Source organism: Peromyscus californicus, unplaced genomic scaffold, assembly GCF_007827085.1.
Source record: "Peromyscus californicus insignis strain IS unplaced genomic scaffold, ASM782708v3 Scaffold_12__1_contigs__length_115047231, whole genome shotgun sequence".
Lineage (NCBI taxonomy): Eukaryota > Metazoa > Chordata > Mammalia > Rodentia > Cricetidae > Peromyscus > Peromyscus californicus.
The window spans coordinates 58,805,005-58,829,267 of NW_026294413.1; the positions used below are offsets into that span (position 1 = coordinate 58,805,005).

The window sequence follows — 24,263 nt, forward strand, 5'->3', positions numbered from 1 at the left end:
AAAGAAGAACCCAGATTCCTAGTTTATTTTCATCACTTCAGGTTTGATCACCACTAGCAATTTTTTGGTAGAATAAATAAATTCTCAGTGGAAAAAAGAACAAAACAAATCATTTTTGTCCTTTTTATTTGTTGAGTCACAAAAACATTGAAAGTCTTTGGACCCACGTCCATTCAGTGTCTACTTAAATACAGTTCACTCCACCATGAGATGCACTGGGCAGTTTCCTCCACAGATGCTCTGTCCCCTGCACGGCACCCCTGCATGCCTTCTTGTAAGCTTGAAAACTGTTCCCGGCCAACAAATAACACTCCTTTCTTATTTCTACATGTCTAGGATGACAGCACGAGCCATAGTGACCACCAAGACCCCATCTCACTAGCTGTGGAGATGGCAGCCGTCAACCACACTATCTTGGCATTGGCCCGGCAGGGAGCCAATGAGATCAAGACAGAGGCCCTGGATGATGACTGATGAGGGAGAATCACACAGTTAACTTAGTTTAGACGTAGCACCTTAGCAGACTTTCCTCGGTCCTTAACATGTGTTCTTACAGTATAACTTACAGTTCTTGTATGTCAGGTAGCCGTTAGGGTCTTGTTCTGTGAAGATGGCATGGTACCCTCAGCCTTTGCATATACTCTCTCAGTGTTCAAATCCCAGTAAGTAATAACCAACCAACCAAACGGTCCTCTCCCAGCCCCTGAGGCTAAACAATCTCGCTGCTCCGTTTTAGCATTCCAAGAAAGTGCTTCCAGGTATTTAGATAACCCTCAGTTCTTGAATACTAGGCTCTGTGTAAAATCTTGGGTACCTTTAGATTCATGTACCACTAGGCTGTACCCCGTTCCTGCCCCAAGACTGACAGGATGCAAGCTGAGGTAGTGGCACAGGACCGACAGACACCATCCGGGAAGTATCCACGGAGCGCAAGGAACACTAGAGCCCCGCCTCAGCCGGAGATGGTTGTTGATTCAGCTGCAATAAGCCGTGCCTCCTAGTCACAACGTGGCTAGACTATACTTCTTTGGGTGCTGTGCTAAGAATGTCATTGGAATCCCGAGCTCAGATCTTGGTTAATGTTAACATGCCCAACACAGACATCCTTTCCTCTTACGAGCTGTGTGACTTAGTAGATAACATACTGCCTTCTGCCTTTGGGACCACAATCCTAAAACAAAAACGACAAAAAAACCAAGTTCTGAAAAGCAAAAGCCCAGCTTGAGAGCAGCAGGGGAGAGTATGAGCTGAAGGTGGGCTGGATGCTCAGCCCAGTCCTCAGAGCCTCTATACATTCCACACACGGTTCCAGCGCCTGCCTGGGAAAGTGCTGGAGATACCATGGAGTTGCTTTGCCTCCTATGGGTGCCCTTTCCCTGCTGCCCAAAGAGTCTCTAAGGATAGAGCTGAGATCAAAAGTGAGTGAAAGAGCAGGCTTTGCACCCATCACCTGAAGCCTGCCCAGAGTTGCTAGGACTCTGTCGGGGACTGTCACAGATGCAGATCCTTGCCTAGCCAGGGGCAGAAAAAGCAGGGGACATCCACCACTTGTAGCGTGAGTGTGGGGGACACAGCAGGACGTGTCTGCTTTGTTCCCTTGACTCTGTCCTTGTGGAGGTGTGAAAGCTATATTGCTACAGGCAATTTATTTAATAATTGGAAGCCATATTGATAATGGATGTGGTAATATTTGTAGTTTAATCTACTTCAAGCGGCAGTAACTAATGGAATTTTTTTCCTTGATCACATATGTAGCACTTTTGTTACTTTTTAAAGATATTTATATTTGATAAATCTTTTTTTCATTTTGAGAACTCAAAATACCAAACAGTGAAGTTGCGTTATAAAGTCACCCTGTGATCACCTTGTCATCTAGTAGCAAAATGATGAACTATTCATGCATCAAAGAAAATTACATCTGCTGGCCTTGTATGAAAATGATCCTGGCAACCTGATTAAATGGCACACTGTCACTGTGGGTAAGAAGACGCAGCTGTCAGTGTGTTGGCACAGTGTGTATCTGAGAGAGGCTAAGTGTTTCTGCCTCATCCCATCTCTCCTTCGTGTGTCTGATGAAGCCTTGTTTGGAGGGCAATGTGGAGTGGGCCATTAAGCACGGCTTCCGTCTTTTTGTCCATTACCTGAACCAATTTCTAAGATAGAAAGTAGGTACCATCTCCTTACCTCCTCCTTCCTCAGCAAATGTGCTGAACTTCAAAGCTGTTGAGAGAGGAGAGCACACCCACCCTCATTCTCCCCTTCTGGCTGGCCGGATACTCGGTATCCACAGCATGTAGCTGGTCTTACTGGGCACACTCGGACTGCATTATCCCTTTAGGTGTAAGTCTTGGTTACTCGAATGTGAAGAGTCGTCTTTGAGGGCCCTGAGGATGCTACCCCACCTATGTCTGTGACTTTGAAGAGCTCTAGGTAGAGCCTGGTCCTGCTCCTGTCCATGGATTTCAGGGGGAAATGTACATTCTTCCCAGCTCCAAAAACTGAAGTAAAATGGAGCCATCTTCTCTTACTGTAGTACTTGAACCCACAAATTTAAGAGTAGCATTTCTTATTCTCAGGAACCCCCACACCTACTTAGAATCTTCCATGGTTTATTTGATTTTTTTTTTTTTATTTCACTTAGGAGATTACATTGTCTTTCTTTCCTCTTGTTTACTAAGAAGAAATATACCTATTGTGTCTTTTCTCCTTGGTTGAGTTTTGTCTGCTTGTTCTCAGTTGGATCAGAAAGAACGGGGTGGGGGGAGCCTATTTTTCTGACAAGCCACATCCATGATTGACAGCTTCTTTCTGAGCCATTCTCTTGTTATCTCTTCCTGCTTGCCTTTTTAAAGGCACAGACTCCGGCTGCTAAGACAGCTCAGTTTCTAAGGGAACTCTGACTGCATCAGAAAAGCAAAACGTTCTGTTGTCCCAAGACCTTTGAGAGAGAGATGCAGCAGAGGCTACCAAGCCCTGGCTGGTGCAGGCAGTGCCAGCTCTGTGGTAGTGTGGTGGCACCAGAAGAGTGTAGTTGCCGGAGCCTGGCTCTGCTGAGCCAGCTAGAGGGCCTCACTAGTCCTTCTTCTGCTGGAGAAGGTGCCGCATGCCCACGGACTCAGAGCCTTACAAGGAAGCTGTGCTATCTGGCCCACAGTACGAATTTGCTTCTTTGGGATCGAGGTTCAAATCTACCATTAGGTCGTTTTCGGGGGGGGGTCACCAGGTCAGATTCTCCTTTTGTGTCCAGGTCCCGGAGCTCTTGGGATAGCCACAGAGCTACACACTCATTCTCCTTCCTATGGACGGCAGACCTTTCCTTGAGCTTTTCCAGCTTGTAGGTATGGTATGAAATCAGAAACTTGAGCTCCCCGTGCTGAGAGGGAAAGAGCTGGACTGGACTCGTCCTGTGTTATCCTTGCATGCCTGTCTCTGCTCTCACCTCCAGTACCTCTGGTGGCCCTGGATCTCTTTCAGGAGTTGTGCCTTCCTGACCCATGAAGATGCTGAAAGGGACGAGGGAGGGGCACGGCCACCATAGTGTGCTGTGAGTGAGTGTTCAAGTACTTGGAGTTACTGTTGCCGGATAGGAAGGTAACTTCACCTTCTAGTACCTTACGTGCAACTTGTTAACAAAGGCCCATCTTAAGATAACCCTGCCTAGCTGAAGACAGTCGCAGCCAGCAGCAGAGGATGGCCAGGAAGGGCAATACAGTGCTTCCCTGTGTGTGACTCCACAGTGCCCTCAGAACCCAGGACACACTTGAGTTCACAGCAGCCAAGTTTGTGTGGAATACCATATGAGGCAGGCTGCAGGAGGAGGGGCCTGGGATGGGGAGGCAGAAGGCCCTGGGTTCTTTTCACTCCAGCCCGGCAGGTGATCTTACAAAGACATGAGTGAGTTAGAAGCCTGTTTGGACTACTGTCCTCCACTCCAGAGCTCTGGTTCCTGGGAGGTTCATCATTCAGCTACACCTAGTTTTTCAGGAGCAGACACCTGGATTGATTTTTACCTCATAGGGATAGCGCACGGAGAGTTCTGGCACAGTCGTCTCAGCTCTCTCCTTTTAGGAAGTCTTCTTGAGTACCAGTCGTCAGGCACTAGCGACAGCAGACCCTAGTCCATCAGGATGCTCCCAGCACTCGAGTTTCCATCTCTGAAAGGCCCCCCCTTCCATTTTGTATTTCAGCACTGCATCTCTGTCTTGAGCTGACTTCACAGGACGTTTTCTCTCTTCTGACCACAAGCTTAATGGGTAGCATTTAGTCTGCCTCGGAATTTGGACCCTCCTTCCTGTTTTGGGTAGCCAGAACTCCATCTGCCAAGCCTGTTACCTTTGTCTGCGCACTGAGACTAATCCCCTTTCCACAGTGACTTCTCTAGCCTGTTCTAAAAGTGTTCCCTTCAAGTCCTTATTCTCCCTGGCCCCAAAAAGGATTTGGTTAGAAGCAGCTTCAACCCCTCTCCCCTTCGTTTGTTTGTGTTTTTCCAGACAGGGTTTCTCTGTGTAGCCCTGGCTGTCCTGGAACTCACTCTGTAGACCAGGCTGGCCTCGAACTCAGAGATCTACCTGCCTCTGCCTCCTGAGTGCTGGAATTAAAGACAACATTCCCATTCAACTCAGCTCTGCTGTTAAAGCCAGAGAACAGGCTGGGTTTTTCCCGTGAGCCTCACCAGGTTCTTAGGCAATAACTTTTCTTGTGGTTGGTGGTCTTGGGCTCAGTGGCTCTCTGCCTCCTGCAGGGCGTCAGTCTCTGGCCATCTCTGTGATGTCATCTGTTGCTATGATTATCAGCTCTATTTCACTACTGTATTCATTGAGGCTGCACTGAGACCAGCCAAATCCACTTTCAGCTTTACTGAGCCAAACTTAGTTTTTAAGATTTCCCAAGTGAAGGTTGGGCACATCAACCAGTAATGCTGTGCATATGTTTGAGTGGGAGTTGGGTGGGGATGCAATGGGGCAGGGGTAGGAATTACATACGCACAGCATTCCTCTGTGTGTGTGTGTGTGTGTGTGTGTGTGTGTGTGTGCGCGCACGCCAGCATGCTTACTCAGGATTGGGCCACTAGTTGTCATCCATACTGAATTTAGCAAACTGAGCTATAGCTCTGAAGACCCTTCCCCACTGTCTCCATAGCATGCGTTAGGACTGTAACAGTGAGCACCCAGACAACAGTGAGACTTTCCAAGGAGCAGCCATGGATGGCCAGCCGCTTTCTAAGGCTGTCATGGTAGTATGTGCTCAGAACAGGGCCCTGTACTGCATAGTCTCCTTCATCACACACCCTCCATTTCAGAGATGACCATCACCTGAGAAGAGTGATTTCCTTATTGCGCTAGAGAACTGACCTCCGAAGGCAGTAGGGAAGTCTTAGGGAGCCGTCACATCATCAGACCCGTGTTCTGCTTTTAAAAGCTCCTCTCTTACCCAGTGTGTGCCGTCTGTTTCTAAACTGAAGAGGAGACACACACTGCACCTCATGCCAGCATACAGGACTGGCAGGTGCTCAGAAATGAAGCCTTGTGCCTATCTGTGGACTGTGAAAAGCTGAAGTTTGAAGACTGAAAGGTTTCTGTAGCTACTTCATTACACTGTCTTGAGGGTGGGGATAAGGAAACAAATCAGGAAAAAAAATCAACCAGAGCCACCTAGACCTCCACAGCACTGATTTTCTTCTTTAACCAAGAGAGGCTGAGACTGAGGGAAGGTCCATCTGTCCCTGTGATCTCGTCACCAAGGTGTTTGCCTTGGGATTCCAGATGCCCCCAAGCTGCTTTTGTCATTCTTGCCATCCAGTCAGAACTGAATCTAGTTGGTTCCGTTCAGGTGAGATGTGAGTAGCTGCCTTCCACTGGTGGAGTTCCCTCTGGCTCTCATCCCACCCTTTACCTCTAGCCCTTGCTGGGTAGCACGGGAACTTTGCTGCCATCCTTGGCTGACAAGCCCTTTCTGTCTCCAGTGTTCAGGCTGTACAGCTCCAAGCACTGTTGTTGAGGAACTTGGTGCCCCACTTAGAACACCCAAGAGGCCAGCTCCCCTGACTCCATGTCCATCTTCTCTCTTTAAATAAGACTGGCTCCATACAGCCATAATTAACTCGCAAATTCATGGTGGTGTACTGTGATCAAATGAAGATTGGGCTGAGTCTTTTTTCAAATTGTAACCATGGTAATTGAGGGGGGTGGCATAGAATGAATATATAAAAGTATAATGGCAATTGTTCCGAATGACTGAGTGTCCTTCTGACATGTAATTAGCTGTTTTAGCAGGATGTAGATTGGCATGGTCATAATTAAGAGGATTTCTGTCCTTTATGTGGTTGAGAATAGCAGGGCACCCATCTTTGTTCCCTTTGAGTACTAATGCTCCCAAGAACATTTGGAACAGCAGTTCAGTAAACCAAATAATGACATAGGATTCATGTCCCACCCAAGTGAGAAAGGATGGGGAAGCAGTTCAGGTCCAGAATGGATTGCTTATTGCCTGCAGCTGACTTGTAAATTCTCTGAAACCTCTGTCCAGTTTCAACCTATGCTACTTGGGGCAGAAACTAGGCAACAAACAGAGGCAGCCTCTGGCGGAGCCTCCCTGTCCCCATCCTCTCACTGGAGACTGGAACACCTCCCCTGGGGACACCTGCTGCTTTGCGGGGCTTCTAGGATTTGTAGACTCTTCCTTGGGAACTTGACTATTTCCAGAACAGATGACAAGAACAGGTACAAGTTGACCTCACACCGGAATGTGTGGACTCGGGCATTCCTCAGGAGCAGGAAGCTGTGTCTGCATACGCCGACCTGCGCATAGCGGGCTTGTTCTGCTGTTGCATGCCTCCTCGTGCTATTCTGCTGTCAGTACTGGGTTCTTGGCTCTTCAGAAGCCATGTTCATCCCCCCCCCCCTTGCTTTTCTTTGTGCACCTGTGCCTTCAGGCAGGCAGCATGTAATCCTCATAGCCTGCGGCGTCCTCAGGACTAGGAGCTGTAGACACTGGCTAGTCCTCCAGTTGATGCTTAGTCTGGCCTTTTTTTTTTTTTTCTTTCTAGTCATCCTTTGCAGGAGCCTTGATTCAATTAGAGGATCAGAAGGGTCCACAGGAATGCCAGCAGCTACCAGTGCTAAGTGGCCTTTTCTAAGCTCTCCTGCCCGTGAGGCTCACGACTCAGGTGAGGTTAGCTGGAGTCCATGAGCCCTGTCCTTTCTCAGGCTGGACACTGTGGGTGTGGTTAGTAGCCATGTGTGTCTTCGCCCTTTCTACTGAATGTGCCCCCTCTCACCCAGAACACTACTCAACCAAGATGCTGGTTTTAGCTTTGTCGTGTGAAATGGCTGGGGTCGAGCACTTGCCTAGAAGAGTCTAGAGAGCCCTCTTCCCTCAGCACACAGATGCACAGAAGTGAGGAGAAGATTCTGTTCCTGGAGATGCTCCGGTGTGATCCCTCCCACATACCTTTGATGACATGCACCCAGAACGGTGGTCCTAGAAGGGTGGCCATGGCTGCCGCTTCTATCAAAGTCACCTTGTGGTCCCTTCCCCTGCCTGCAGGTCAGAGGTGCGATCCTTGCTGAGGACTGGATTTTTTAACCCTCTCTCACCTTCCAGCTGCTGAGCCATAGCAGTCTCCGGTAGTTTCAGGTTCGCTGCCTTCTGATTCGATTCCAAAAAGTCACTAGTTGAGCGAATTTTGTGATTTGTGTGATACGTACTGCACAGCAGCAGAACACTATGATTACCTGTAAGCATTTGGACAGACTGGATTGGTGTTCAACCAGAAGCCCCAATGTGATCTGCCTGGGTGCTCCAGGGGGCCACTCTGATTAAAAACACCCTATCCAGGGTAAATATTCCTGTATTCCCACAGATACCCCCACCTCAAAACACAAAACTGGCTTCGTCATCAAGGACAGTGTAGGTAGTATTTGCCTCTGAATAGCTTTTTCTTCTTCTTTTTCTTTTTTAAACTAATCCCAGAAATGATTATTGTAAGAGTCGGAAGATAGTGGCATTTGGGGAATGTGTCATCTCGTTCTGCTGAGGTCACAGCCAACCTGCTTGCTCTTCTCTGGCAGCACTGGGTCACCCCAGGGCCACTGGCACTTGTCCTGTCGTCTTCTCTGCAGCTGAATTTTCAAGCACTGCCTCGGCTGTGGGGTGCTAGACCCCAGGCCTCCCCACCAGGCAGTGACCGCCACGAGCCTGTTCTTTTCAGTTCCTGAGGCACTTAACTCCTGGGACTTTGAGGCCTCGTGCTGGAGTTCCCAAGGGTTTGGTGAACCCTGCCCGCCATCCCTCTACCACAATCAGAAAGGAAGGTGGGGGCATTGTGGAATCCACGGTTCTGGTGTTCTGGTATTATTCTGGTATTAGTGCCACCTTGCTGTGGCCTTGGCCCCTCAACACTGACCAGCCCATAAGTAGATACCTGAAGACACCCAAATTTAGGCCTAGAATAAGAACTTCTTAATATCCAGAATCCAGGAACAGAGCAAGCTGCCTCCGGGTCCTGTGACTGTTGGTCAGGCACTGATGACCGGCTGGGCTCCTCCCCACCTTCCTTTCTAACTTTCTCACAAAATTAGGTTCTCCTAGAGTTGCCTGGGTCACTGTCCCCTTCTGATGTCTTGTCACATCATAGGTAGCCTTACAGCCCAAGAGAATGAAAAGCACTGAGGAACAAAGTTGAAGGACCCAGCAGGCCGGCTCTTGGGGCTGCTGACACCTTGTTAGACTAGCTGGCCAGTGGGGTCTTAACGTTGTCCTCATTCTGCCCCCAAACACCTTGAATTGGAGAGAAAGAGTATGTGTGCCTTTCATTTTGGTATGATCAAGATTTTGCATCTCTGTTGGTGGCCAAAGGTGCCATGGAAATTGTGGAGTAAGGTCAGTGCCTGTCGCCTACCCAGGGCTCGAGACAGGCAGGTCCCAGGACTTGTGTTTGAAGGTTCGTTGCTCCTCCAGGATTTAGCTTCCCAGCACTTTCAGGTCGAATCTCTCCCCAGTCTTGTTTTGTACCTTCCTGAGCCCAGAAACCCCTCCCATTTTGCTTTACTGGAACTAACCTGTGAGGCTGTCTGTCCACTCCATGGCTTGCTGAGGTTGTGACATTAGAAACCAGATGGCATGAGAGTTGTATGAACGCAAACAGTAGCCATTGTACAGATGCTTCCTGGGCCCTGTCTGCAGGTGGGGAGGTGCCTGTGTGAGTTGTGTGTGCTGAGTGGAGGTGAGTGCTCATGGCTGCTTTCAGAAAGCAATCCCTTTACCATTTGCCTTGATGCCTACGTTGACTATACTGAAATCTGTGGGGACCTCATCACGCATCTCAGAAAATGGGCACCAGAAGAAAACCAAAGTTCTCGGGGTGGGTAGAGCCTTTTTCTTTCCAAGCACTGGCCATCCTGGCAAGCTTTCTCCTTCCTGCTCTTTGGTTCTACCACAACACCACTATGAAAGCTCCCTTCTTCTCTTAGTGGTTCTCACAAGGACCCTGAACAGTGTGTCAGGGTAGCCTGCAGCTCATCAGGCGCAGATCAGGGACCACAGTGGCCAAACTGGCCCCTGAGCCACCACATAACTTCACTGGCTGCAAGGTAGGACACACTCTGCTGGAAGGTCGGTGTCCTAGAGAGTGTGGCAGTTGCCTCCCTGGAAGAGCCTACAGGCTTCTCTGAGGTCATGGGCTCAACCTCCCCTCCATGGCCATGGTTACGTTGAGTCTGCAGTACCTCCAGGATCAAATTCTCATTTATGTTTTAAGTGCCTAAGCAAGTTACAAACCTCTGGGACCTGCCCGAGAGTTGGCCTGTGCCCTGTCCTTCCCACCATGCGCCCAGCCTCAGGGTGGGTGTTGTGCGCCCCACCCACCCAGTGCCCCTGCCATTCTGCAGGCAGAATGGTCACAAGGGCAAGCAAGGGGAGAGGGCTGGCTTTGTCACTGTTCGCTGTGTCCCTTCTGTTGATGTGACTGTGGTCTTGGATCATAGGGAGTTTTAAGGAGTCTACTTAGCCTCTGAGCAGAATTCTGTCTGTCAGCACTCGGAGAACATTTCTAGCTCTAAGAGGGCTGGCAGGCAGGGGTCATAGCTGATAAACCTGTGCCCCTTTGCCACCATGAGTACTGGAGCCTTGGCCACATCGACAGCCCAGATACCAGGGAGCCAGGAACCAAGGATCATCATCAGTAGAGTTGTAGAAAGATCCAGTGTGCATTTTTAAAAAGGAGTTGTTTTGTTTTGAGAATAATTTAAGTCTGAACTAGATCCAGGCCTTTATTTATGTGGGGTGTAGGACAGATGAGTGGGAAAGGAACAATCCATAGACAGGCACCTTATTTTCATGACTTACCCAGGATTTCTTTTGTTCCGACTATGGAGTAGTGCAAACACTGGGCATTCGCATGGAACAGGCCTGGACGACCTCACCCGTGAGCTGCCCCACCTAGAGAAGGGAAGGGAAGGCTGTGGGGGAGCGGCCCGCCGCGTGATGAAGGTGGGGCTGTGTGGCGCATGCCAGCCATGCTGCCTGCCCCTGAGGAGTGCTGTTCCCCTCCTCTAGATGGTGCACTCATGGTCTACCAAGCACCTGTCAGGCCCGGTGTAACTGAGGAATGTCAGCCAGATGCGTGATTGTGGGGGGACAGCCGAGTCAGAGCATCAAGAGGGCCAGGGTTCTGGGCTCTGACTGGACTTGAACATTCTAGCAAGAGCCGAAATGCTAAGGAGTGAGAGCCACTCCTGTTGAGCGCGGCTTGTGTAGTTCACTAGGCTGGGAACAAGCTGGCATGGCCAGCTGGGAAGTGGAAAGCAGGCTCACGTGTTGTGACCAGACACCAGGGACCAGATGTCTTGAGGTTGCCTGCAGGTATTCATCGTGATGGCTGTGTAGGATCCTGCCAGATGAGTGGGGGCGGGGGCAGAGCGCCCTCCTGGCCTCGGCCGTTGTGTGTCTTAGTCTCTGTGTTTCCCTTTGGTGTCTCCTCTGGTCTCTGTCCCCATCTTGTGTGCCATGTATCCCTGAGGGTGTCACACCTGTGTCTGCGTCTGCTGTCAGGTGTCCAGTCTACCTCAAGGGGTCATCATGGCAAGCTCTGTCCACATGGAATCCTCCTTACATGCCACACACACTGGAATGTATCCCGTCCCATCCCCATAACCTCCTGACCCCATCTTTCCCGTAATCACCACAGACTCCTAGTGCAAATTGGATGCTGCTTTAAATGTGAAAAAATTGTTCAAAAGCTATAAAATCTGAATGAAAGCTAAAGCTGAATTTATAAGCCTTGTTGCATATGAGCCAAAAGTGCAAAAAGCTCTATATAATGAACTAACCTGCCACTCGTATAAATATAAATATATATAAATATATTAAAACCAGACTGTTCTACAAATTGTGTATTTGTATTTTTGTGTACGTACAATTTTTCTGCTAAGCAGAAGGAGGGTGTAGTATAGGGCGCTGTGAGAAGAGATTCGGTTAATCCCACTTCTTTGTTACTTATTTTTGTTAACATCAGATGCCTGTCTTCGTCTTCTCTGTGTAACACTGTTTGGAAAGCTGCAGTATCCTTCTTCCTTAGGCCAGTCTGTGATGATAAAGCTGGGCTCAGCGAGGTGTCTTGGCCACCCAGCAGAGGGGAGCAGGGCTTACCTCCCACCGTGCCCCTCAGGGTGGCTTGCACTTTGAGACCAGGCATGGCTTTCTGACTTGTCCCTGGGAAGCAGACTCCCCTTCTAGAAACCGACTTCCCAGACAGGATCACTGGATACTCAAGACCCAGGGAGCAAGGGGAACCTCTGTCCGCCGCCCAGGTGGCTCTGCCAGCTGTCACTGGGCCATACCCCCCCTTCAGGTAGCTGCTGCCTTTTCAGACAGGGTTACCAGATGCCTCCCCTCTTGGAGCTGTCACCAGACCTCCTGTCCTTGACCTGGAGCATCTCAGAACCCACTTTGCTGGTGCTAAACAGGAGAGGGGTTAGAGTGGCTGCCAGTAATGGCCAGAACCAACCCGCCAGAGCCAAGACAAGCTTGGGTGCCCACCTCTGCCCACATCTTCCCAGCCCCCTCCTGGGCCCCTGGTGGAGCCTGCTCTAGGAAGTGATACTGCACCTTCCCAGTAGGACTCGGATTATAACCATGTGTGATGACTGTAGCAAGAAGCTCTTGTTTCTGGATGTAAATGGTCAAAGAAACAAGTGCTCTACTGTATTGATTAAATAGTTCCGATGAGTCCTGGTTCATTGTATCTCCTATTCTGGATTAGTGCCTTTTGGACAGTAGACTGTTCTGTAATTAAAATGTAGTATACTGCTTTTTTGTACAGTTTTGTTTTAATAAAACTTTTTTTTAATTTGTGTTTATTTTAGTATTGTACCTATTAGAGAATAAAATGTATAACTGAGCAAAGGCTGTCTGGGATTTCTTTGGATCCAAAAATTTAATGGGGGAGAGGGCGGGGACAGTGTGCCTGGTTGGCAGAACTGGGTACAGGTGTCTGTTCTATGCACCCTTCCTCGTGCATTTCCAGGGTTTTGGCTTTGTTTTCCAGTTCTGGGGATCAAACATGAGGCCTCTTGTATTCCAGGCACATGCCCTGCCCCCATTGCCTTTCAGGCTTTCCAAAGGGACTGGGGAGCTGAGAGATCATAGCACCAAGGCCCAAGCAGGAGAAGCCCTGCCCCTTCTGACCCTGTGCCCCATGTCACCCTAAGGGATCTTTTAGGAACCCCCCAAGCCCCCAACCACAGTGGCCCAGTAGGAGCTTAGACTGCCTGCATTCCCATTATGTGCCTATGTTTGGGGAGGGGCACCCAGTAAGGCTCCACCCCAAGGATCACAGCCAAGCTTAAGGTGCTATCCCTTTTTGATCTCTCTTCATTTCCTGTTGCAGCCAACCCTACCCTGGACCCCTTAAAGGAGCCAGCTCCAAACGCTGTATCTGAAGCAGCAGAAATAGAAAGCAGCAGCTTTGTTATCTGTGTTCTGGTTTTCAGGGGTGAGCAGAGCGAGGACCAGGTCCCAGCCTTCCCTCTCCCACAGGCAGATCCACTGACCCTCCCCTCCTTAGAAGACTGAGATCAACTATTCTCCCTTCATGGTAGGGCATACAGAAGGCTGCAGACTCTGAAGCTGCCATCTGGAGTCTAACGGGCACGGCTCAGGCAATTAGGACACAGACTAGATAGAACAGGCCTATCCCTACCTCATGGGGCTGCAGAGTTAGGCCCCAAACTCCTATTTCAACCTATGCCCGAGTCTCCTCAGCTTGGGCACATGCACTACATGGCTAAGCATCTCCCTGGGGTACCCCCTCCTTTCTGCATCCAAGAGACGGTGCTGGCTACACTCCAGGCTCAGGATCAGTGCACACATTCCTTGAGTAACTTGGTAAGCCAAGAGTGAGCCAAGTGTGACACCCACTAGAGCCCATGCCCGGGCTTGGTATGGACTAGACATCTCCTGGGGCTGCCTGGTAACAGCAGCCTGGAAAAGATGATGTATCCACCCACCCACCCCCAACACCCTGTGCTGGATCAGTTCCATTCAGAATCCTGCCTCATCTCTCATGGGGCTGCCCCTGGCTGCCACATTTCTGTCGCTGCTTGGCAGAGCTTATCTCTGAGAATAACTCTGCTGCACTTGGGAATACAAACAAGTCCTGTGGAGACAGAAGCTGCCTGTGGCTGATGGCACCTTCCCCAGGCCTCCATGTGGCCTTGACCCTGCATTCCCAGGCTATTCTATTGAGGAGACATGGGCAGAATGATGCCTAGGTGCAAGGAGAAAACCATGAGCAAGTCCTGAAGCCTGAAAATGGTACTTTGCTGTGGCAGGGTGGCTTGGAGTGGGGTTCCAGAGGAAGCAAAGGAGGCCTGGTCCCTTCCCTAACACAAACCAGGAAGAACAGGCTTCCTGGTAAGGCAGGCCAAAGCCAGGTTCCACAGCCCACAGGGCATGTCTATTTCTGCAGCAGTAGAAAGGCTTTGTGCTCTCTAGTTGAGTCCACAGTGGGGCCTATCTCACAGGCTGAAGGAGATGGTGAAAGCCCTGCCTGAAAGCAGGGGACCCACACATACACACTGCTATGTGTTCTTAGCCCTGAAGCCCCAGTTTCTTTTGAGTCTAAGAGCCCAGGAGTTCCTGTTGCTGCCTGGCTTCTATAAGGGGCTGATGTGAGTGAGGAATTGGAGACAGGCCAAGATGCCAAGGGAGCCTCCCAGGGTCTCTGGTCCAAACCTGTGGGCCACAGAAATTTGTGCCCTGGGACCTACTGCTCTCTCTGAACTCCTTCTGTTCATCTTGAAAAGCCCTAGGACCACCACCAAGGGATAGCATAGTAAGGTCAAGTCCAAAGTGAGGGTAGGGAAGAACAGTTAGGACAGATCTCGGATATAAGCAAGAAACCATCTGGCTTTATTTAGAAGCTGTTGGTCACTTCATGGAAAGGCATTTATGGTACAAAATTACAGTAGTTTGGTTCATCGTACAACATAGATCATCAATCATCTTTACTATTCATTACAGGGTCTTTGGATTTTTAACTCCCATTTAATATGTACTAGATCACTGTAATCCTGGAATCAACATCACTTCATGTGAGCTCATATTTACATGATCCACACACCCATGTTGTCCCAACTCTCCCAAAACCATGAGTGTCCACAGCCTGACAGGAAGGCACCACAGACTTTAAGAAAAAGATGCTTTGGGTAGTGTCTGGGGCTGGAAGCACAGGCTAGACACTGGCCCCAGGGAAGGCACTAGAGATGGCCCTATAGTCACCGACCTGAGGTGACCTGGGCCTTGAGGCACAAGAAGCTTCACATTACCCTCCATGGGCAACACACAGCACAGGCAGCTTGGGCAGGTAGATGGATGCTACCTCAGCCACTCACCTGCGTCCCACAGGGAACCACTACGGCATGAGGTGGTGGGCAAGACCACAGCCGTGGAAACATCATCTATACCTCTGAACTCCTCAAGGACCACATCATTAAACACAGCCCAGAAACAATGGCTCTCTGCCCCTTAGACCTGGGACCCAACTACACACCCACTACCTGCCTCCCACTACCTCATATGTTAGCGACCATGACCCTATATATCTCATCACTTCCAGCTGCAAGTAGTGTTAGTCTGCTCCAAAGAGCAGTAAGTACTGGACAGAGGCTGCAGCTGGCCCTGGCTGGCCTCATCTAGTGTAGCAGCCCAGAAAGAGCAAAGCTTACTCTTTAGTCCGCAGGGGACATGTGGGTCACAGTGCAACCCAGGTGCAGTAAGGGCCTGCAAGGACTTAAGATCCACATCTTCAGACCCAGCCTGAAGTGCCAGCTTTCCTGAGGTCACCTCCCTGCCCTCAGAGCAGACACACAGGGTCCCCTCAGCCATAGGGACGGCTCATAAGAAACACCCATGCAGATAAACTTGCCAGCATGAGCCCCCAAACTTCACTTCCATCCCGAGCACCGAGGTACAAGAATGACAGAGCCTTCTGTGAAGACAGACTGCCCTTACAAAACAGCTCCAAAGCTGGGCCCCACTGGAGACCATGGCGGAGCTGCCCTGGACCAGGTGCTCTGGCCAGCTGCCTGTGAAGCTGGAGCGCTTCACCTGAAGGGTGTCCTGCAGGGCTCGGTGGAAATGGTACTTTTTGGAGGCAGGGGGAACTCTACGGCAGCCTGGGGGTGAGAAGGGCTGGGGGAACCTCAGGTCCAAGCAGCCAAGAGGAAGGAGAGAAGGTGGTCCCAGAACCACCAGACAACAGCTGGCCAAGCTACATCACTCAGGACTTGCACTGCTCTGGAGAGCTCCAGCTAGCGAGATTTCAGACCACTGGCAGTGCTAACTGAGCAACACACACCTAGAGGGTATCCCCCAAATGCCAGCCGAGGGAACGAGAGGGCTGGTGCCCGCCTCTAGCTGGCAACTCCAGACATCTGTACTGTTCCAGAAGGGGATGGAGGCAGGTCTCTGCTGGCAGAACCTCTGCCAGCCCAGACCCCTGTTGACAAGAACAGAACACCACTCAACTCCTCGGCTGGGGCTTCTGTGCAGGCACAAGGCAGAGTCTGCACCTCTGCCGGGAGACCATCCACCCTTCTGGCTCTAAGCCAGCCCCTGGTCAAGGTGTGGGCAAGCAGATGTGGTGGCGTTTATACTGGGCTAATCAGACAACACAGACTGTCCAGACGGAGTGCCAGCAATACTAGCACCGAGGCCACAGGGTCAGGGAGGCTGAGGACCTGGCAGGGGCCTGGGAGCCTGCTGCTACTTCCTTCGGAGGCTTAAATCCTCACTGAACCAATTCCTCAGCAAAAGCTTTCTGGGTGTGGTTCTTAAGGGTCACAGGGGCAGGCAGATCTCTGTGAATTTGAGGCCAGCCTGTTCTACAAAGTGAGTTCCAGGACAGCCAGGACTGTTAGACAAAGAAACCTTGTTGAAAAATCAAAGATTCTGAGAGTCAAAACTTACAACAAGCTGCCAAGAATACCTGGTGTAAATTCTGACATAGGGCAGGGCCTGGAACAACAGAGACTGGGTGACTTTGACCTGCCCGCTCAGCCCCCTACACAGATTTCTTTGACTCAGAGGCCACACACATCCCAGCAAGGAGGTGGATGGTAATGCCTTGGGATAGACCATGGCTGCAGCACATATCCGAGGAAGGAAAATGAGGACAGTTCTCTCCTCACTGCCTACCTGCCCAGCTGCTGGCCCAGGTGTAGTCAGGGTTTAGGAATTATCATGGAGTCAAACACTATCCAGTTGTTCCCTGAAACATGGCAGATCCAAACAAGGTGTTGATGGCCTGAGCTGTGTCCAACCCCAGGGTCTGCCTTCACCCCAGTGACAATAAGGTTACGATGTATCTGCAGTCAAGCAACACAAGGGTGGCTTCATTTGCTGGCCACCTCCAGCAGCCACCAAGAGGCTGCAGCTCCAGGTAGCCAGAGGCCAGTGCAAGGCAGGCCCTAGGCAAACACCCTCTGACAGACAGCAGTTGTGGTTCACGAGTCATTTCAGCTTTGAAAAGAATAAATTAAATAAATAGAGTTCAAGCATCCTGTTAGGAAATGAATAGCCAACAGAAAAGACTTTCTGCTGTAAAGATTGGACACCTGCAGAGATGCCCCCCCAGAAGCCCTGTGTGCCCCACAGAAGGATGGGACATGGTTGGGGGACTGAGGAAGCACCCGGCGCACAGAGAGGATGGTGTGGGTGCTGGTCCCCGGGCAGGAGAATGAATTCCTGTGTGTGAAGGGCAAGACACAAACTAAGACATTAGTAAAGTCAGCAGAATAAGGAAAAGGGAAGCCCAACAAACCTGGCTGGGACGCCCTCATTTCAAGCAGGCAGGGAGGAGCTGGCCTGACTCCAGCCCTGCTACCCAGCTACCATCCCACAAGTCTCTGGGCTCCCAGAACCTTCCACCCCCAACCGGAGGAGCACAGCTAAGGAGCCTCTGCCTTCTTCAAGTAGAGGAAGAAATGCAGCTTCCAGGTTCCCAGGGAGGACGGAGAACCAGGCTGTCCACCATCCCTGCATCGTGCAAAAAGCATTCATGGCCCTGCTCCCATGGAAGGGGTGTCCTCCGGGGAGCTGCCAGCTCCTTCCCTTCCCATCAGTGTCCACCAGAGGAGGTGCAATTCAGCTGGCCCAGGACTTCCGGTTCTCGGGGTTCTTGTGGCTCCGGTCGCCCTTGGCCAATGCAGCTGTCAGTGAGGCCAGGTTGGTGGCAGAGCCCGAGATGGTAGCACTCCTGCGGGCCTCTGGGGCTCCCTGAGGCTGGAGCCCTGCACTGCGCCTGCGCCCAGGGCCTGCAGCCCTGCGGACTCGGCTTGGCCTCACCAGCAGCCCATAGCCAGGGTTGCATCTGAAATACTGCTTCCCGCCAATGGAGCCATCATTCTTTCCTGCAGGGAAAGGAGGAAGCATCATGGAGGAGCCTGTGTTGCACGCACAGTCACCGTCCTTACCATGCCCATCACACTGCCACCTCAATGCCACCACCCAACCCAGTCACTGCCACGGTTCAACAGGGTCCTGGTGAACCAGTGAGCCTGCAGCTCAAGACGGCAAACAGTGGTCACCAGGACAGATAACCCCTTAGCCCTGTGGTCTCAAGTAGAACAAGCCTTGCACAAAGACCGGCCAGGGAGCGGGGAGGCCATCAAGGCAGAGCTGGCTCTTGCTCCTCCAGGGCACCAGTCCCTTTCCTGAGAATGCAAATGTGAGCCCAGGGCAGGTGACCGGGTTCACCCAGGAGGAAGCTGGCAAAGCCACCGCAGAGTGTCAGCAGATGCCCCCGAGTAGGCTAGCAGATGCCACACTGGGGTGTCGACAATTCCCTCTCACAGGCGAACAGGGGATATTACAGGGAGATGGAGTAGCCGGGAAGAACCACCTGGAGGCCATGGTGACCAGGCCATCTTTTAGCATCCACCCTGCCCGCTCGTCTCTGGGAAGTAGGCCAGGGCTACAGCGGTCACTCTGCCTCTACTTCTCCAGCATCCTGACACACAGCTGTCACTGCACAACTGTGGTCACTGCCACAACTCTCTTAGCTGGCTGCCTCTCCCCCCAGCTCCACATCATCAGGTGTCAGCAAACCAAGGCCCAGCTGTAAGCACACCACAACTCAGTCCAGGTATGACTTCCCCCAGCGTGGCCCTCAGGGCACCTAGCATTTCTGTGTCTCCGAATCACTAGAGAGTGAGCCTTCCCTGGCATGTAGCTCTCCTGCCTTTCCAACTCAAAGACCTGTCCTTCATGACCTGATGCCACACACTATCTGTCACCTTGACACTCCTCCCTAATGGTCCCCCTCCAACCATCGGTTCTTGGCTGCAGCCGCTCCGAGCTGACCACTGTTCCCACAACCTTCACCACAATCCTCTCCAGCCCACACAGCTGCCACCTCTCCAGTGAACTTCCTGTTCCCATCACTCCCGTGTGTTCTACAAGGGGTGATCTTTGCAAGCCCTGACCAAAGTGCACTAACTCCCATAAGCCCTTGGGTGCGGACACCAGTGCCCCTCCGGCCTCACAGCCCGTCTTCCTGCTGGCCATCAAAGAGCAAGCTGGGCCACACTCAGGAGCACTGCCATGCTGCCCTGCCTGACCGCGGTGGCAGCCGCTTTCCCCGCTCTGCTTCCGGAATCCTTTGTTTCTCTGCTGCATGGTGCTGTGGTATTGCTGACCCCTCAGCACATGTGCCCTTCACAGCACTTACAACTGTCAAAATGTGTTGATTCACTTAGCATTTTTCTCCTCCGCACAACTAGAAGTCAAGTGGGGGGCGTGGCCCACCAGAACGTGTTTGAACCCAGCACAGCGATGTGAACAAAAGCACGTGCTTCGTTCCTGCTGGTGAATTAAATTACTTGCTAATTCTCTTTAATTCTCGAGTTCAACTGCAGACACAGAATTCTTCCTGAATCTCCCTTTGCACTTTGCGAAAAGCAGATCTAAAAATTTTTTTCCAGCCTGTGCTGCAGCTAACATCTTGAACCACTTCCAATCAAGGCACTCTGTCAGATTATTTTTAAAGATAGTGACTTCACAGGAAGCACTCGGCTCAGGACGAGGGCGCCATTTTGGCCTGTGCCTGTAGCCAGGGATGAATGAGCCTGTGAGGTCCCAGGCTGACTGAGAGACACAGGGGCCTCGTGCTGGGCTCCGAGGGCGCCCTCCTAAAGGGGAGAGTCCACCCTGGCAACAAGCTGCTAGCTCTGGCTGAGTGTCCTCCATAAACTTGGGGGCGCAAAGCAGATGAACTGTAGCTCAGGGCTGGGCAGGGCACAGCTATCAGTGGCCATGAGACGTCCCTGTGAGGTGACAAGTGTGTAACAATGGAGTCCAGTGACAGTAGGCAGCTCAGTAAGTACACTCAAAACCACCGAACCGTATGCTCTGCGTGGCCCAGGTTGGAAATGAGTACCCAATAAAACGCCTGGAACCAGGGATCAAAGAGCCTGAGAGGCCAGAGTGCTGGGCCCCCAGGAGCCTACTCCTATAGGATAAAGCAGCAAAGGCAAATGTCTGGGGAGAAACCTGCACAGTGGTTCTTTAGGGCCTCCCCTGCTTTCTGATCTGAGACCCCAGAGCCTGCAACAATACCACCTCTCCTCACCTCAAGCCACCACCCTCAGGGCCCAGTGCCCTGGAGTCTCAAGAGCACTGAATGCAGCCTGAGGTGCTGCTGCTGCTGCTACCAATTTACAAAGCACACAGTGTGTGGTGGCCACCGGCTGTAGTCCCAGGCACTGGCGAGGCTACACAAGAGGGTCACTGGGCCCAGTCATTCCGGTAAAATTATTACCAAGTTCACAGCAGTTTGCAGTGACTACCTTGGCTCTCGGATGGATTCTGAGACTTTAGATGCTAGCATCTGGTTTATGAAGGGTCAGGAGGCTCACTGAGCACATCCCACCTTCCCTTTCGGCCAGTCCACATTCAGCAGGGTTGTGTTCATCAGGGGCACCCACAGCCCACTCACCTGAAGGCAGGTCCAGCTCCACACCAATCCATGTTCCCTCCTGGAAATCAGTGGGTCCAATGAACCTCACAATACCCGTCTTGTTGGTGCCCACAACAACATACTCTCCCTCTCTGAGCCACTCAGGGACTTCGCCGGCCTCCTCAGAGTCGGATGTCACTTCCAGCCTCCCATGAACTGTAGCATTGCTGAGCTCTTCTGAAGCCAGTGGGTCCTCCTCAGCGCCAGAGGAGACACCCCCCAGCATGCCTGTGAAGGACTTAAGCTCTGAGGTCCGCACTTTCCGGATTCGGAATGGGGATGTGGGTACTGCAGATGTGGGTTCAGAAAGAAGAGGTGGTCTGGGAACCTCCAGCTCTGTGCTTTGACTAGGTGTGGCAGGCAGTGCCTGGGGCTCCTCCGGGGCAGGTGGATGGCTCTGTGTACAGGAGAGGAAAGCCAGCTCAGGCTCTGGGGTGACCTGACTCGGGGCAGAGGGGGACCCAGGTGTCTGGTTGCCGGGGCCTGAGGTGTCCAGGCCTAGAGTGAACGTCTCTGATAAGGTGGCAGTGGAGACGCTGTGGGAGAAGTAGCCACTGGAAGCTTCGCTCAAGGGGCTGGGGGGTCCATCCTGCCCTTCTGGGGCGTGAGTAACCACCACGGTAGATGGAGAGGAAGCCACTTTGACAGGTTTGTCACAGATCTTTACTGCGGGGCCCACCGTCGGCACCATGGACTCCAAAGCCCCACTGGGCACAGGGCTGCCTCGGTGAACCTGCAGAAGGGCAGAAGGTATACCGAGGAGAGTTAGAAAAGGCCTTCCCACCCAATCAAAGCCCGTGGGGCTGGCTCCACCGGCTCCACCGGCTCCATGCTGAAGCCTGGGAAGGAGCCGCTCCTGGCTGAGGAACACACCTGGAGCAAACATGGCCAGAGCTTGCCTTAGCCCTGTAGCCAATGCCAGGTGAGCACTGGCTGTACCTGTGTTCAGGAGTGGCTGAGCAGCACCAGCCCTCTGTATCTGCAGCTCATCTTCCAGAGATGCTCCTCCTGCACTGGGGACAGGCCGGGAGGACACGAGGCAAGGCCCCTTGCTCCAGGCAGCATGAAGCAGTACACACTAGCCTCACTGTGCCCATCCCAGCTCCCCTGGTCTCGGGGAAGCTGTCTCACAGGGAGACTGAAACCCGCACTGAAGAGGGCAGAGAGCACTTTTCTCTGGCCAGATCCAAAGGGTGACCTCACCTTCAGAGGGTCTGAAAGTGCTTTACAGCGCAGGCACCAGGAGGCCCTGACCCCAGACAGTGCTCTGTGGGGGACTCAGGCTGGAAGTCAAGGTCAAGGAGGAGACCCAGGCTTCCTGGAGCCATGGCTCTTTCTCTAGGAGCTTACTTTTCTGGCTGCTGGTGTCATGTCAGGGCTGAGGGCCTCTAATCCTGGGACATGGGCCAGGAGTTGTCACTAAGCAAGGACAGAGCCAGTGGCAATGGCCTTTCACATCACTGAGTTACCAGACAGAAGACACAGACACAGAGCTGGCATGTCCAGTGATGGCAGGGTACCCACTAGTCCCAGTGTTTGGGAAGTGAGCTCAGATGTTCTTTCAGATAGCTGAAGCTGCATGAGGGAGTCGAGCACTGTCTCCCAGTTCTGCCCCCACAGTGCCAGGGAAGGGATGGGATGGGAACAAGGTGGAGGGCTGTGCAGAACAGGAAAGCTGCAGCTCAATATTTATGTACAGGAATGGTCACTTTCCATTTGAATCACAGGATTTATTTGAACTGGGAAGCAGCTAAGATCTATAAGTCTCTTCCAGTTTCTTGGCTTAACTCAGCAGTTTGATAAATCACGCATTTTCCCGTGAATTGTCATTTATATTCCTGCTTCCAGAAGCCTTCGTTGCCCACAAGGAACACTTTCTGGGGAGGGAGTGAACAGCACCTCTTGAGATTAACAGCCCATTTTTGTGATGGGGCTCTCACTGAAAACTTACTCAATCTAGCAGATCAATAACTGTCATCGCCATAAATATGCTGAAAGATTAGGCAATCCTTCAATCATTTTTCTTCTACAACTTGGACATGCTTTATTTATTCTTTCCTACTCTAGTTAGCAATTGCTGGGTGCAGGGGGGTGGAACACACAGAGAAGCTGGACATGACCTGCGGCCGTGAGAGAGGGTCCTTTCCACACTCACCCACCAGTGACATTCAGTCACCCCCAGTTCCATCCAGGCTGCTCCGGCCATAGAGGAGCATGAAGGAGAGGCAGAGGCAGCCTCAGGTGACAGGTGCTCCAGTGTCCACCTGAATCACTGGTGGGAGGCCGGTTGCAGGAACTATCAACACTTTTACAGCAGGGCCCAGGGACGCTGAAGGGCTTGCCCACGTTCCCCATGGAAGGGACAAGCCAGGTACAGTGATGGCGCAGACCAGAGACAGTGGAAGGAAAGACGGTACACCCTCTGCCTGCTCCCATGCCAGCACCCTGCAAGTACTTCCTCATGGCTGGAGTTGACCTGTCACTTGAAAACTTACTGTTGCCTCTGGACTATCCAAAGGTTGTGAGGCCACAGGATCAACAGCAGGAGCTGGCACACCAGTGGTCTTGCCAGTGAGAGTCCTGCTCCTGTTCAAAACTGCCTCCACACGACATACGACCATGCTCCCAGGGGAGGGGACACCTTGGGGATGCTAGGACACCAGGAAGGCACTGGAGTCAAAGGGCATTTTCGAGATGGGGTGCTACCCAAAGGGGAAATTGTCCTTCAAATCATCGGGCCCTGTTTGCTGTTGTCTGAATGAATAAACTTTTCCTGTGAAGATACGGCATCTCCAGAGACTGGAGGCATGGTGGGACAAGGGAGGTCTACTGTTCACGAGATGATGAGTGCTGTTGAGCTGTGGGAGATCATGAGAGATGGTTTTCTCCCAGCTTAGCATTGATCTTTTCACGCTGATATCATGAACCAGAATGAAATGTAAAACTGAGAATTAAGCAGACGCTCACAAGGAGGAGATGGTTCTGTTTATAGAAATCCCCTCTGCCTAGCAGTGAGCTATTAAAGCACAGACTACATTAGCAGTCAAGCACCAAAGACTTTAGCAATCATATGATTAGCAGGTTGAAAATAGCAGAGTGTAACAAGGAGCCTGTGCAGGGAGAAGACAGTGACCTACATTGTAGTTAATTATCAAAGTGGGAAGCAAAGTGGAGAAGGTGGGTGTGGACGAAAGGACCCCAGCTAGTGTCAGGGCCTCCTCTGCAAGTGGGACAGCCCCAACCTGGTGACTCACCTCCTCTGTCCTTGTTGCCCGGGCATCTGAGAAGGTAGGCTGCACCAAGATTCGGGGCACGGGCTGAGGAGACAAGTGCATGAGTGAGGGACCCACAAAGCACAGGGGCACAGAGCAGAAAGCTGCCAGGAGCCACTAGGAGACCATCACAACACTCAGGAACTCCAACACGCTCCTACAGTTAGGCTTGTGGGTACAGGGGTTCCATACCACAAGAGAAAGGAGCCTAGTAAAAGCTCGCCCCAGCCGGGGACAACACCCAGGTGTCATGCTTCTCTACGATCACGGACACGTGCTGATCAAGGGTCGACTGTGAGTGCAAGTCTTTACATGACGTAACTGGGATAGGGGGCAGGAGCTGCGAGATGACCTGAGCCTGGGTGGTCAGGAAGCGCTCAGAGCACGCAACGTGTCGCAGGACTGAGACGGAAGGAGGTTTCTCTGGCTGGAGCACCAAGCAGACAAGGACATATGGGCAGCCTTGGGCATCCCGA

General features: G+C 51.8%; 2 protein-coding genes across 19 annotated transcripts in view; one reads left to right on the plus strand and one right to left on the minus strand.

Moving 5' to 3' along the window:
* Hmbox1 (homeobox containing 1) overlaps positions 1 to 12,402 on the plus strand; it is a 141,076-nt gene extending 128,674 nt beyond the window's left edge. For 6 of the 14 annotated variants that reach the window (XM_052732943.1, XM_052732941.1, XM_052732942.1 and 3 more), the window contains one exon: positions 337 to 12,402. In XM_052732943.1, coding sequence (XP_052588903.1) covers positions 337 to 474 — 138 coding nt within the window. In that variant the 3' untranslated portion in view covers positions 475 to 12,402. The remainder of the gene's footprint in view (positions 1 to 336) is intronic. The other 8 variants (XM_052732944.1, XM_052732952.1, XM_052732953.1 and 5 more) reach the window with 4 other exon arrangements.
* Positions 12,403 to 14,388: 1,986 nt separating this feature from the next.
* Positions 14,389 to 24,263, minus strand: part of Kif13b (kinesin family member 13B) — a 150,538-nt gene continuing 140,663 nt past the window's right edge. For 3 of the 5 annotated variants that reach the window (XM_052732954.1, XM_052732956.1, XM_052732957.1), the window contains 3 exons: positions 23,770 to 23,832; positions 20,495 to 21,248; positions 14,389 to 17,909 (listed from right to left, as the gene is read on the minus strand). In XM_052732954.1, the coding sequence (XP_052588914.1) occupies positions 17,644 to 17,909; positions 20,495 to 21,248; positions 23,770 to 23,832 (1,083 nt within the window). In that variant the 3' untranslated portion in view covers positions 14,389 to 17,643. Of the gene's footprint in view, positions 17,910 to 20,494; positions 21,249 to 23,769; positions 23,833 to 24,263 lie in introns of those variants that run through there. The other 2 variants (XM_052732955.1, XR_008217023.1) reach the window with 2 other exon arrangements.